The 13,688-nt window shown below is 46.4% G+C and overlaps 1 protein-coding gene across 2 annotated transcripts in view; it reads left to right on the top strand.

Annotated features, from left to right (window-relative positions):
- The first annotated feature begins 287 nt into the window (after positions 1 to 287).
- wdr59 (WD repeat domain 59) overlaps positions 288 to 13,688 on the top strand; it is a 14,100-nt gene continuing 699 nt past the window's right edge. The window contains exons 1-27 of one of the 2 annotated variants that reach the window (XM_030414540.1): positions 288 to 389; positions 1,458 to 1,507; positions 1,681 to 1,816; positions 1,886 to 1,971; positions 2,075 to 2,155; positions 2,291 to 2,328; positions 2,763 to 2,851; positions 2,948 to 3,064; positions 3,243 to 3,320; positions 3,464 to 3,620; positions 4,095 to 4,174; positions 4,269 to 4,395; positions 4,574 to 4,683; positions 4,874 to 5,038; positions 5,204 to 5,299; positions 5,506 to 5,595; positions 7,494 to 7,615; positions 7,788 to 7,941; positions 8,731 to 8,787; positions 10,552 to 10,685; positions 10,794 to 10,875; positions 11,092 to 11,204; positions 11,439 to 11,589; positions 11,999 to 12,080; positions 12,203 to 12,323; positions 12,403 to 12,545; positions 12,993 to 13,688. The exon at positions 12,993 to 13,688 is cut by the window's right edge and continues 699 nt beyond it. In XM_030414540.1, coding sequence (XP_030270400.1) covers positions 336 to 389; positions 1,458 to 1,507; positions 1,681 to 1,816; positions 1,886 to 1,971; positions 2,075 to 2,155; positions 2,291 to 2,328; positions 2,763 to 2,851; positions 2,948 to 3,064; positions 3,243 to 3,320; positions 3,464 to 3,620; positions 4,095 to 4,174; positions 4,269 to 4,395; positions 4,574 to 4,683; positions 4,874 to 5,038; positions 5,204 to 5,299; positions 5,506 to 5,595; positions 7,494 to 7,615; positions 7,788 to 7,941; positions 8,731 to 8,787; positions 10,552 to 10,685; positions 10,794 to 10,875; positions 11,092 to 11,204; positions 11,439 to 11,589; positions 11,999 to 12,080; positions 12,203 to 12,323; positions 12,403 to 12,545; positions 12,993 to 13,228 — 2,949 coding nt within the window. In that variant the 5' untranslated portion in view covers positions 288 to 335 and the 3' untranslated portion in view covers positions 13,229 to 13,688. The remainder of the gene's footprint in view (positions 390 to 1,457; positions 1,508 to 1,680; positions 1,817 to 1,885; positions 1,972 to 2,074; positions 2,156 to 2,290; positions 2,329 to 2,762; positions 2,852 to 2,947; positions 3,065 to 3,242; positions 3,321 to 3,463; positions 3,621 to 4,094; positions 4,175 to 4,268; positions 4,396 to 4,573; positions 4,684 to 4,873; positions 5,039 to 5,203; positions 5,300 to 5,505; positions 5,596 to 7,493; positions 7,616 to 7,787; positions 7,942 to 8,730; positions 8,788 to 10,551; positions 10,686 to 10,793; positions 10,876 to 11,091; positions 11,205 to 11,438; positions 11,590 to 11,998; positions 12,081 to 12,202; positions 12,324 to 12,402; positions 12,546 to 12,992) is intronic. The other variant, XM_030414542.1, reaches the window with a different exon arrangement.

Here is a 13,688-nt window from a genome sequence, read left to right on the forward strand (position 1 = left end):
GTCAGAGGAACTGAAAGTAATTTATGTTTCTGTTGGATTTGCCTTGAATGTTTGATGTTATTCAGCATTACTTTATTCATATGTAATCTTTAGAACAACGATCATTTCATCAGCTTTGAAGCCGAACAAACGTCAAATTGACCCCAAAACTTCGTCATGATCAATATCTGTGTCTTGTACAACACGTCTTCACTCGCACGTCATGTATTGATTTGGTATTTTCTACGGGTTTCATCTTTCTCTTCTGGTTGACAGTTTTCCCACAGATCCTGAACGCAGCGTCTCGTCTCAACGCGGTCACGTGACGTTTTGTTGACGGTAGAAGACGGAGGAAGATGGCGGCCCGCTGGAGCAGCGAGAATGTGGTGGTGGAGTTTCGGGATGCCCAGGTATTTGTGTCCGACAGCTCAGGTGTGAATAAAGTGACTGACAGGTGACCAGGTGACCCGGTCAACAGGTGACCCGGTCAACAGGTGAAAAGGTGAACAGGTGAAGAGACTGTGACAGAGTGAAACTGTCAGGATAGTTAACAGTCCAAGTTTCACCCTCAGGTACTGAGTTCAGGTGAAGTTCTGCAGCGTCAGTAGAGATGATCTGTGGTCAGTGTTCATATCAGACGAACTGCTGACATCACTGATATGACACCAGGTCCGGTCCGGTCCGGTCCGGTCAGGTCCTGAGAGCGAAAGACGGTCACGAGAGGAGAATAAACTAGTAAATGATTAAACAGTTTTTATTTGCAGCCTGTGAGGTTCTGTGGGGTTCTGTGAGGTTCTGTGGGGTTATGTGAGGTTCTGTGAGGTCCTGTGAGGTTCTGTGGGGTTCTGTGAGGTTCTGTGGGGTCATGTGAGGTTCTGTGGGGTTCTGTGAGGTTCTGTGGGGTCATGTGAGGTTCTGTGGGGTTATGTGAGGTTCTGTGGGGTTATGTGAGGTTCTGTGAGGTCCTGTGAGGTTCTGTGGGGTTCTGTGAGGTTCTGTGGGGTCATGTGAGGTTCTGTGAGGTTCTGTGGGGTTCTGTGAGTCCAGAACATTTATTCCAAAGCTGTTCAGCTGAATAATCGACTTGATTAACTGATCAGTTTAATCCATAAAGGATTAATTAATATACAACAAACTTGTTAATGAACAGTAAATTAGAAGTAGGCTATCTTTGGGTTCTGGTTCTGGTTCGTTTAAATGAAACTTTTATCCAGATGGTATAAAACACGTTTTCTGAGTGACGTCACTGCTTTCGATCACTTCCATTAAACTGACTCTTGTTTTCTGGTTTAACTGATTAGTTGTTTATATAATATAGAGCTGAAGATGACGTCATCATTCTTCCCCTCCAAATATTCCTCAAACTGATCAATTGATCATTAAAGTAGTTGGATTACTTTAGCTGATGACTCTGCTCTCAGATCAGCTGCCACCTTCTTCTTCTTCTTCTTCTTCTTCTTCTTCTTCTGTGTTTTCAGGCCACCGCCATGTCAGTGGACTGCCTGGGCTCACACGCCGTGCTGTCTGGGTAAGTCCAGCTCCCCTGAACGCACCACAGCTCCATGTGTTGACTGATGGAGGAAACACAAATCTGTTAGAGTAGCTGAAGTTGAGACGGCGCTGCAGGTGAAAGTGTCCTGATGAGAAAATGATTCAGTCCTGTGTCCTGCGGATCCTTAAAGCTTCTGTTGTCTGTTCCAGGCGGCGTTTCCTGTACATGGTGAACCTGGAGGCTCCGTCTGAACCTCCCAGGAAAATTGGCCGACAGAGTAAATGGGACGTTGGGACGGTGCAGTGGAATCCTCACAGAGCAGAGTCGCACGTCTTCGCTGCCTCAGTGAGTTCTGACACGTAAACACACCTGTAAACACACAAGAACACGTTTCTGACTCTGAGTTGTTTTCAGAGTAACCAGCGTGTGGATCTGTACTCGTGGAGGGACGGCTGTGGAGAAGTTCACACCTCCCTGCAGGGACACACCCGCGTCATCAGGTAACAAACACACCTCTCTGCAGCCTGGACGGAGTACTGTGGTGTGTTCAGGGACTTACCATGATGTGTTCAGGGACTCACTATGATGTGTTTGTGTCCTCAGTGATCTGGACTGGTCCTGGTTTGAACCGGAGTTCCTGGTCACCAGCTCAGTGGACACCTACATCTACATCTGGGACACCAGGTCAGGAGAAACGACCAGATTTAAAACGACTGCTCTGATAGTTTCAGCACATTGTTTCTCCTGAATCATGAAAATAATCCCACCACGGGATTAATTTAGACCGGTCGTCACACTTTGTTCTGTTTGACTCCACAGAGACACTCGGAAGCCCACTGTGGCGCTGTCTGCTGTCGGTGAGCATCTAAAGGACCAGACCGTGTTTATTTCATTCAAGTTACATTAATGCTGTGGTTTGTGTTCCTCACTTCCTCTCATGTGTTTGAGGAAGTTTTAAATAGCACAAGTAAAACCAGTTTTTGCAGATGATATTTAATCCTGAACTGTCAGATTATCTTTGAACACATCTCTAAAGAGATTCCATCATGAGAACATGTCTGCACTCAGTTTGTCTTCTGGAGTTCTGATGACAGAACGCTGTAGTTTGTTGCTCTTCAGCAGCTGAACATGTTCTGAATGTCCCGACAACATGTAACAATTCCTTGAAAATAATTAAAGTCAACATTAAGAATGGATTAATTTAAGTGTTTTGCTTTTTGTTAATGTACAAACTAAAAAGTCAGCAGTGTTTTCACACCTGTTTGTATTTGTCTCCGCCTCGTGTCTCCAGCCGGGGCGTCGCAGGTGAAGTGGAACAGGAAGAACCAGTACCTGCTGGCGTCCAGCCACGATGGAGACGTCCGGATTTGGGACAAAAGAGTGAGCGGACGACACATTTTCACCTGAGCCACGCTGAGCTGCACGTGTGTGTGTGAGTGCTGTGAATGTTTCTGGGATTTCTCTTTTTCTGAACAGAAGCCGAACACGGCGGCCGAGTACGTAGCTGCTCACCTGTCCAAGATCCACGGCCTTGACTGGCATCCAGACAACGAGTTCATCCTCGCCACGTCCAGTCAGGACAACTCAGTGAGGGTGAGAACAACAAACAGGCTGTTAGTAAATCAGAGAGACAAACTGGACGGGATCAGAAGTCAGACGTGTTCAGATTAACACATTTTTACATCAAAATTATTCTGTGAAGATGCAGCTGGACTGAAGAGCAGTGTGTGTGTGTGTGTGTGTGTGTGTGTGTGTGTGTGTGTGTGTGTAGTTTTGGGATTACCGACAGCCCAGGAAGTATCTGAACATCCTGTCCTGTCAGGTCCCAGTGTGGAAGGCCAGGTACACGGTGAGTATCAGAAAGCAGAGCAAACTTTATTGATCCTAACAGGGACATTCAGCTTTACAGCCGAGAATTACAAACTGTCGAGATGATGTTTGTGTGTGTGTGTGTGTGTGTGTGTGTGTGTGTGTGTGTGTGTGTGTCCTCAGCCGTTCTCTAACGGTCTGGTCACAGTGATGGTTCCTCAGCTGAGGAGAGAGAACAGTCTGTTGCTGTGGAGCACGCTCGACCTCAACAGTCCCGTCCACGCCTTCGTCGGGCACGACGACGTGGTGCTCGAGTTCCAGTGGAGGCCGCAGAAAGAAGGTGACCAATCACAGGCTGAGATTCAGGAGAAGTTCACACACATCCTGAAAAACCTTCAACTCTTCAGTGCAGCTTTCCACCCACAGATATCAGACAGAACCACAAGTTCTGTGTGTATCAGACAGTATCAGAGTTGTTTACTCGATGGAGCGAGGCTAACAATTTCCCCTGCTTCCAGTCTTTGTGCTAAGCTAAGCTAAACGCATCTTTTTTAATATTGATATACTTGACTCATTACATTCCAAACACGGGGGCGAAAATGATCACATAGACATTAAAATGCTGCTTTTCTCTGTTTGATAAAGAGTGTTTCCACATTTCTGTCAGGAGGTGCAGTTAGTTCACAGTTCTCTAGTTGTTCTAAGTGTTGAGTGACGTTTGGCAGCTGTGTGTTGTTGTTTACAGTGTGTTGTTGTGGTTGTTGTTGTTTACAGAGTGTTGTTTACAGTGTGTTGTTGTTTGTTGCCTCGTCAGGCTCTAAGGATTACCAGCTGGTCACCTGGTCACGAGACCAGACCCTGAGGATCTGGAGGGTGGATCCTCAGCTGCAGAAGGTCAGTGTGCAGCCTCACAGAGAGATCAATGTTCTCCTGCCTCTGATCCATCCTGACGTGTGTTGTTGTTGTTGTTGTTGACGTTGTTGTGTAGCTGTGTGTCAGTGACGTGGAGGAGCTGATGGACGGGATGTCTCTCACGGTGGAGATGGAGAAGTCTCTGTCGTCTCAGGAACCCGACAGCCAGCACAGCCTCGGTCCTGCAGCTGAGAACCTGCAGGGTGAGAAACATTCAGTCACCAGTGATGAAGTGAAGATACGGCAGATAAACATGTCACAGCTGATTATTGTTTGAAGGAAACCGTTGGTCAGCAGACTCTGTCCAGGTTTGAGTCTCACCTGTGGTCTCACCTGTGGTCTCACCTGTGGTCTCACCTGTGGTCTCACCTGTGCTCTCAGATCCAGACTCTGGGGGTCGCCAGGACTCGGCGGGGGGTTCAGGTCTCACTCAGACTCTGCAGCAGGAGTTCTCTCTGGTCAACCTGCAGATCAGAAACGTCAACGTGGAGGTGAGACGGTGACGTTCACATTTCATCTATGATCTATAATACAGATTATTGGACTTTGACCTTCGTCATATATAGATTTCAGTGTCTTTATGTCTGATCCTCCTGGAAGCAGGACGATCGGACAGTCGGCAGCAGTAAGATGGCTAACTGTCAAACAGGAAGTGACATCACAGTGTTTGGTGTTGTACAGATGGACGTGGTGAACCGCAGCTGCGTGGTGTCGGCTCACTTCGGCAGCCATCAGGTTCACCTGGTGGTGAAGTTTCCTGCTCAGTATCCAAACAACGCTGCACCATCCTTCCAGTTTGTCTCCCCGACGACCATCCCGTCCGCCATGAAGACCAAGATCCAGAAGGTACCGATGCTCCTGAACGCACCACAACTCACAGTTTTTTCACTCATTCACTCACTCGTTTTATATTTTATTCAAATACTTGAACAAACTTGCTCTTATTTTTTTGCTGAGCGATAAGGATGATGTTGAGGATGATGTTCTGACTCTTTGTGTTGTTCTCCTCAGATTCTGACAGACACGTCGCTTCAGAAGGTGAAGAGGAACCAGAACTGTCTGGAGCCGTGTGTCCGACAGCTGGTGTCCTGTCTGGAGTCGGACATGGTGAGGACACACGCGCACACACACACACACACACACACACACACACACACACACACACACACATCCTTTTCCCTTAAAACGATTCCTCGGTTCCTTTCTTACTTCCTCCGTACTCCTCCCAACTTGACACAGCTTCTCTCTGACAAAACGACTAAGATTTTAATAAGAGAAAGTTTCATCATGATGCTTTTTCTTTCCTCCGTCAGACGCAGGAGGACCCCTTCGTCATCTCCAACCCCGTCACTCCGGCCCTGCAGCCGTTTCCTCGTGTCACCAACACGTACGGCTCCTATCAGGTAACACAAGACACACAAGGTAAGACACATCCACCTGTAGACTCTGTGCTCCAAACACATCCACCTGTAGACTCTGTGCTCCAAACACATCCACCTGTAGACTCTGTGCTCCAAACACATCCACCTGTAGACTCTGTGCTCCAAACACATCCACCTGTAGACTCTGTGCTCCAAACACATCCACCTGTAGACTCTGTGCTCCAAACACATCCACCTGTAGACTCTGTGCTCCAAACACATCCACCTGTAGACTCTAGAGTTGCACGATACCCGCGGTACCCACGGTACCCCGCGGTTCCTACTATACTAGAAATTCTACACGACGGTACTACCGTGGATTACTATACTACCGGTGCCACTTTCCGCTACATAGCGGCCGCCTCTACTCTCCTCCCGGCTTCTCACTGCATGCTACTCCCTTGTAAACAAACCCACATGCTAACTACTGCAACCGAACTACACAGCTGCTGAATGATTGGCTGTTTGCCTGTTACTGGTGATGTCCGGGGATATGATAGGCTGTTTCCGCACGCTGGGTCCGCCTGTCTGTTAGCTGATTGGCTGTTCGTGTGTTTCTGCCGGCAAGAACGAGCTCCGTGAAGACAGCTCCGCTTCGATTGAAATTCGCTTCAAAACAAACAACAAGCTGAAGTTCTGTCTCACCCAGACGCGAGCTTACAGTCACTAACACGAGACAACACACTCACCATGGCAGAAGCACCAGGCCCGAGCGGCCAGTCTGCCGCGGTGGCGTCTCAGTGGCACCACTAATTTTGCTCAAAAAACAAACTCCAAAAGTCACATTTGGAACAATTTTAGCTTTAAACAAGGCACAGATGGTAAAGCAATAGACGATGGCCGTCCACTGTGCAGGCGCTGCCACCAAGCTATAGAAGCCAAAGGAGGGAACACATCCAACCTCATAAACACCTGCAGGGTCGTCACCCAGATTTATATGTGGAATACCAGGTTAGTATGCCCTGTTTATTTTCACATTGGCTAATATTAGTCTATATGCTCCGTGTACAGGCTGAGGAATGAAGAGTTAAAGGATGTCAAAGTTTAAAGCACCTAGAAAATCCATAAAAATATAGTTTTCACAGGGAATCAGTTCCTGTTTATTGTATTTTGTCCTCTATGGTTTATTATGTTATATTATTGTCAAATAGATATTTTTAAAAGACAGAGGATTTGTTATCCTAAGTTGATTATTTATATTAGTTAAACATAAATAATGTGCAGAGGAAACTAAATGATTATATGATTTCAACCATATAAATTCTAACTTCATTTATTTGTTTTTTATTGCTCATATGCTTTTGTTCATGTACTCTTATTGACCCAGTTATGAACTAAAACCATTAGGACCATTAGGCTAATTTGTTATGTATTTCCCACTCCTTATTTTAGAGAGAGCCATCCAACCCAAAAGGAAAGCAACCCATGGCCAAGACCATACCTTCTTTTTTTATTTATTTTAACTTTTTAATAAATGTTATTCATAAAAATATTTGTTTCAGTCTAATTCATGCTTCACTAGTATTGTGTTTATCATGCACCAAACAACATTATAAGTAATTAATAAGTATTTATAACTTGTACAAATACATTGCAGTTCATAAAAATAATGATAATAAAAAAAGGCTGCAGTATCGCGATAATACCCGGAACCGTGATACTTTGTCTGGTATAGTATCGTGGTTACTCATTTTGGTATCGTGACAACTCTAGTAGACTCTGTGCTCCAAACACATCCACCTGTAGACTCTGTGCTCCAGACAGACACGTCACATCCACCTGCAGCAGCATGAAAACAGGAAATCAAAGTCTGACAGAATGACTCTCGGGGCGTTGAGCGTCACAGACTGATGAGGAAGTTACTGCATCTCTTCTTTCAGGACGCCAACATCCCGTTCCCGCGGACCTCCGGCGCTCGCTTCTGTGGCACCGGCTGTCTGGTTTACTTCACCCGACCAATCACCATGCACCGCTCTGTCCCGCCCACTGAGCCCACGCCCAGGTAAAAACACACTCAGGTGGTTTTAACAGCTGCTTTACAGTCTCACGTTCCCATAACTCGGCTGCACCTACAGGAGTATAACCACAATCAAAATCTTCATATAACGGTGTGTGTGTGTCTGTGTGTGTGTGTGTGTGTGTGTGTGTGTGTGTGTGTGTGTGTGTGTGTTCAGGTCCCTGTCAGCTCTGTCAGCCTATCACAGCGGAGTGCTGACACCAATGAAGATGCGTTCAGAGTCTCAGAGCACTCTGCGGCTGTACAGTGGCAGCCCGACTCGCTCCGACAAAGACACCGTCTCCATCTCCTCCTTCTACTATAAAGAACGGGTGAGTCACACACACACACACACACACACACACACACACACACACACACACTCAGGCATGCACTGATCTGCGGACGGCACGTTGACAGTACATGTGCAGTGGACCGTGTTGATGTGTGACTACATTAACAGCACGAACATGTTGTGTCAGTTTGCACATTAACCATCTCTCTCTGCGTGTGACTGGATTTGACTTTCTGGGGGAACTTTACTGCTGTGAAAGTCAAAAATGTCTGCAGGGATAAAACTGTGCTCACTCTCAGTTTGTCTTCGTCACATTCAAACTCCAGCTGAGGATAACCTCTTCCTGAAGACTCACTGATTTATCTTCTGATCCTGTTGCTGCGTGTTCATAAAAATGGAGTCACAGATGATCACAAGTTGAATTTGTCTCGTTAGTGCTTCGGTCATTAATTCAGTTCCATACAAAAGGAGTAAACAAACGGCTCTCCTGACCTCGACATGCTCTTGTGTTCAGTGTGAAGCCTCGTCTCCTCCAGTCATTCCCAGCCGATGGGTACTTCAGGGGGGCTGGGAATGTAGAGCGCTGCCAGCTTTCTTTTCAGCAGCCAATGAGATCACAGTGGAGTTACACACTCGCTGATGTCTTGTGGTGATTGTCTGTCTGTCTGTCTGTCTGTCTGTCTCCCTCTCTCATTGGCTGTCTCTCTCACGGGCTTCTGTTTGTTTTGTTTTTTTGTTGTTTTGTTTCTTGTTGTCGTTTTTTTCTCTTCCCCCCCCCCCCCATGCTGTTGTGGGCCACACCTCCTTCCTATTCTCCTCCAATCAGAAGCTTCCAATCTCTGCCTCCCGCCGCTGGTCTGTCCAAACCCTCCATGATTGGCCGGTATTGAGCTCTGTCCATCTACTCCGTCTTTCCTCTCATCTCTGTCGTTGCTCCTCTGGGTTTAACAGGGTTTTACATGCATGTCACTGATTGGCTAACGCAGAGAGCAATGTCACTAACAAAGTCAACCTCCATCATGTGATTTGAATTTGAATTTTAACTTCATCAAAGTGGGTGATGATGCAGTTGATGACTGATTCTGGGATCTTCACAAACACTTGGATGAACTAAATGTTGCTACTTTGACTCAAGTTAAACTGAAACGACTGTTTCTGTCTTTTTGTGACCATCAACATGTTTTTCCACATCAGACTGCAGCTCTGAGGTGTTTTTTAATCTGTTAGGGGAATTACCAAAGACATTAAATAAAATACGCTTGAGAACACAAAGTGTTTCAGAGCAGACTCAGCAGTGAACTGTTCTGTGTTTTATAGTGAAACACTCAGTCGGACTTTAAATCTTCCTGTAAACTCAGTCTGAAGTTTCCTGAGCACCTGTTGGATTTTCTGGACATTTGAAAGTTATTTTGGAGCTTTTTTATTATTATTATTATTATTATTATTATTATTATTACTACACGTGGGTGCCAGTGTTTAAATGTTTTTAAGAAATAGACATTTTGGTTCTCCGTGTTTCTCACAGAACTGTAGCAACAAAGATTAGCATCGTTAGCTTCATTCAAATTCAGAACACTTTACTCTGCTGTCTGACTAAAGCTCCTAATGTTCACTAACATTAATAACAGGTAAGTTTCTGTGATCTTCAACAGAGAACATTTCTTTTTTTAAAGTTAATTTTAAACTATTTTTTAGATAATTATTGTTTTTAATTTAATTTAAGCTGCAAACGTTAACAAACTGAAAACTAACCACGTGTTCACGCTGCGAGACAAACTGCTGACGGGTGGATTCATGACTCCTGCCTCTGATTTATGGTACGAGTCCATGTAAGCGGCTGTGCAATGCATTCTGGGAAGCTACCTCCGCAGATCTGTGTAAATTGGATCATGTTGCTTCTGGAAGCTCAAGAAAAAACCATAAAAACTGAGACATCGATCACACGGATACCCGTCACTACAGCTACGGCTTCTTTAAAAATGTCTTGGAAAAGCGTTTTGGATGAAACAGCGAGTTGAACCCGTGGAATCGGACTGCGTGGTCAACAGACCATCGCATCATTACATTACGTATGTAATTAAAAGGGAAAAGCTGTGATAGATAATTTAACTCCTTAAAAACTCCAGAAAAACAATCACATCATTCAGATCTCCTCATATCGATAAAGTTTTTGTTATATGTATTTATTTTATTTATTACTGATGAAATGTAATTTAATGAGTAATTAAATAATAACTGAAGGTTTAAAGCTTCAGTGCAGAGAATACAAACAGGAAGTGTTAATCCTCCTGAGCAGCTGAAAACTCTTTTGTCCCTTAAACAGACCAGTAGTTCAACAAATATTACAGGACAGATATAGACTGGACCGGACATGTTCATGTTCCCCACAGGATGAACCCTAATGTTTTTGTCCCATCCATCCAGCATCATACATAAAAAGAAGGACAGCATTAACAGTGTGACGTCTCCTCAGAATCACACATGTTCTTCATTAAATGACGTTTGTCCTCAGTCGCTCTCGCAGTGTGAACAGTCTCTTACAGTAATTTTACAGCCTGACCACTTTTAATCAGGTGGTGCTTTGTCTCCTCTTGGCCTGCTGTCTCCCTCCTCCTCTTGTCTGTCTGTCCGTCCGTCTGTCTGTCAGAAATCCCGCCGGTTTAAGACGAAGCGAGAGGGGACGGACTACGGCAACCGTCCAATCAAACTGGCTGGGAAAGTCATCATCCAGGACATCTCCTGCCTGCTGCCCGTCCACAAGTCTCTGGGAGAGAGCTACATGTGAGCGCAACAGTATCTCTGAGGATGTCTGACACTCTAGTCATTTATGTGTGTGTACAAACATTTCTGTGAGTGAAATATTATGTTACTGTTTTCTGTCCTGCTCAGTCTGAACATGAACGACATCCAGGAAACGTGTCAGAAGAACGCAGCAGCGGCGCTCACAGTCGGACGGCGAGACGTGGCGAAGGTGAAGATTTGATCTTTTCTTTCATCGACTGACGAGAAACTTTCTCACAGCAGCCGCAACAACTTTCACTCAAACGCAGAGGCAGGTCACCTGAAGGTGGCGCTGAAGCAACTGTCTCTAGTTCAACATCCTGCGTGTGTGTGTGTGTGTGTGTGTGTGTGTGTGTGTGTGTGTGTGTGTGTGTGTGTGTGTGTGTGTGTGTGTGTGTGTGTGCAGGTGTGGGCTCTGGCCTCTGCAGCGACCAGTCAGGACCTGAGTCCAGACTCAGACCCGGACACAGAGACCCCCTGGGCCAGACACCCGTTTGGTCGGCAGCTGCTGGAGACGCTGTGAGTTAGTGTTTGTTGTCAGTGTGATGAACTGAACTGTGTTACAGTAAACACCCGTCAGCTTCAGGTCACAGAATGGAGGAACAGGTAAACACTGTCCTTCACAGATCACTGGAGTCTGTGACTGTGTGAGAAACTGTTTATTCATGATTAAATGAAAAAGTTTTAGGTGATCAGAGGTCAAACTGTGTGTGTGTGTGTGTGTGTGTGTGTGTGTGTGTGTGTGTGTTGAAGGTTGGATCACTACAGTCACATGAGTGACGTTCAGACTCTGGCCATGCTGTGCAGTGTGTTCAGAGCTCAGGCTCCGCCCCCAGACTGTTACTCCCTGTATGGACATCACGCGTCGCGCTCCGCCATGCTCCCCCCGCACCACTCACGATACGTAAGTCTTCACTGGCTGCAGTTATTTAGTTTGGACATCTGAGAACATCACTTTATCGGTCTGAACATTAAATCTTGTTAAACCGTCTGTACACACCGCAGTGTGTGAGCGCTGGATGTTTACTCACAGGCCTGATCAGCTGATGACTTCCTGTCTGCTCAGTAACTGAGTCAGCTGATCATTTTAGATCCATCACCATGAATTCATCTTTGAGTTTGTTTCGCTCCTTTAAACAGTCCGTCAGCTGCAAATCACTTTTACTTTGTAAAAACCTTTTTGGAGCTTTTTTTAACTGTAAATCATTAAATTATTAATAATTCAAAGTTTCTTTACTGTATAAATAAAAATGACAAGTGAAAGTCTCACATCAGCTACAGGAAGTGATGTAATGATGTGTGTGTCGTCACAGCCGAGCTACACGTCGAGCTCCGTCACCTCGGGCTCGTGCTCCAGCACCTCTGACTCCATCACTACAACCACCTGGAACGCAGGTGAGTGTGCTCAGCGCCACCTACAGGCCGGCAGCTCGGCCACACCACGGTTTACTCTGTGTGGAGTTAGACAGGACGATGACATTACTCTCATCCACTCACATGGTTTTCATTGTTTGCAGGTCGGGACTCTGAGCACGCCAACCCCTGGGGTGAGTCCTCCCCTGACGACTATCGCTACGGCAACCAGGGTTACACAGACCCACGGGAACGAGAGCGAGAACAGCACGACATGAACAAGAGGTGACGGAGTCAGACAGACCCTGAGCTTAAGTAACAGACCTATGATGTCACTCTGATGTCACTTCTGTGTGTTCTGCAGACTGCTGGACCCGGCCAACATGCTGCAGTTTGATGACTTCAAGAAGTGTTACGGTGAGATCCTGTACCGCTGGGGCCTGAGGGAGAAACGAGCCGACGTGCTCAAGTTCGCCACGTGTCCTCCTGAACCTCACAAAGGCATCGGTACGTCCACACACACACACACACACACACACACACACACACACACACACACACACACACACACACACACACACACACACACACACACACACACACACACCACTGTTGATGTACTGATCGTCGTTAATGTTCCCATGTAAGAATTAAGATTTGGACTTCAAAAGTGAGATGAAAGTCAAATCCTTGGAAAAATGTGTCATGAAAATTAAAATACTGACAAAGAAAGAAAGAATGTTAGTCAGTATGTTTGGGTTTACATAAGAAATATGAATTGTGTGTTTTACAGAAACAGTCTGACTTGTTTCTAGACGTTGGTTCTTGTTCAGTGTTGCTGGTCAGACTGGCCAGTGAAGCTGATCCTGATCCACAGACGTCTGTATTCTCAGCAGGTTTCAGGCCGATGGACCGGAGCGTCTCTGATCTGTGCTTGTTGTTTGTCCCCTGCAGAGTTCGGGGTGTACTGCTGTCACTGTCGCAGTCAGGCCCGCGGGACTCAGTGTGCCGTCTGTAAGCGTCTCACCTTCCAGTGCGCCATCTGCCACGTGGCCGTACGCGGCTCCTCCAACTTCTGCCTGAGCTGTGGACACGGAGGACACACCAGTCACATGATGGACTGGTTCCGCCGGCAGGACGAGTGTCCGGCCGGCTGTGGCTGCCACTGTCTGCTGCAGAGCACCTTCTGATAGCACAGGGACGCTCTGCAGAGACACGCCGACACACCGCCACCGTCAGAAGAAGATTCACTCCGACAGCCATCGATGAGCCTCTGATACACGGAGCTGCAGCTGCACCGTCACGTGATCACACAGCGGCTCCAGTAGAGGGCGATGATGTCAACGTCAGTCCGTCCAACACAAGACTACACTTGGTGGACATTCATGGTCCCCAGAGGATAAATACCCCTGACCTGTCCTCAGGTTGAAATCTCCACTTGGACTTTAGAAATAATAAATCCTGCTGGCTGCTCTCTAGCAGATGAACTCTGTTCTGGACACGATGATGTTTCCACTGGCATCAGCCTGAGGATGAAACGTCAGAGCTGCAGTCTGTAACTCTGTGACGGCCACACAGCTGCAGCCTGAGCCGTCAGCTCACCTGTCTGCTCACCTGTCTGCTCACCTGTTTACCTGTCTGCTCACCTGT

Source organism: Sparus aurata, chromosome 4 (assembly GCF_900880675.1).
Source record: "Sparus aurata chromosome 4, fSpaAur1.1, whole genome shotgun sequence".
NCBI classification, from domain to species: domain Eukaryota; kingdom Metazoa; phylum Chordata; class Actinopteri; order Spariformes; family Sparidae; genus Sparus; species Sparus aurata.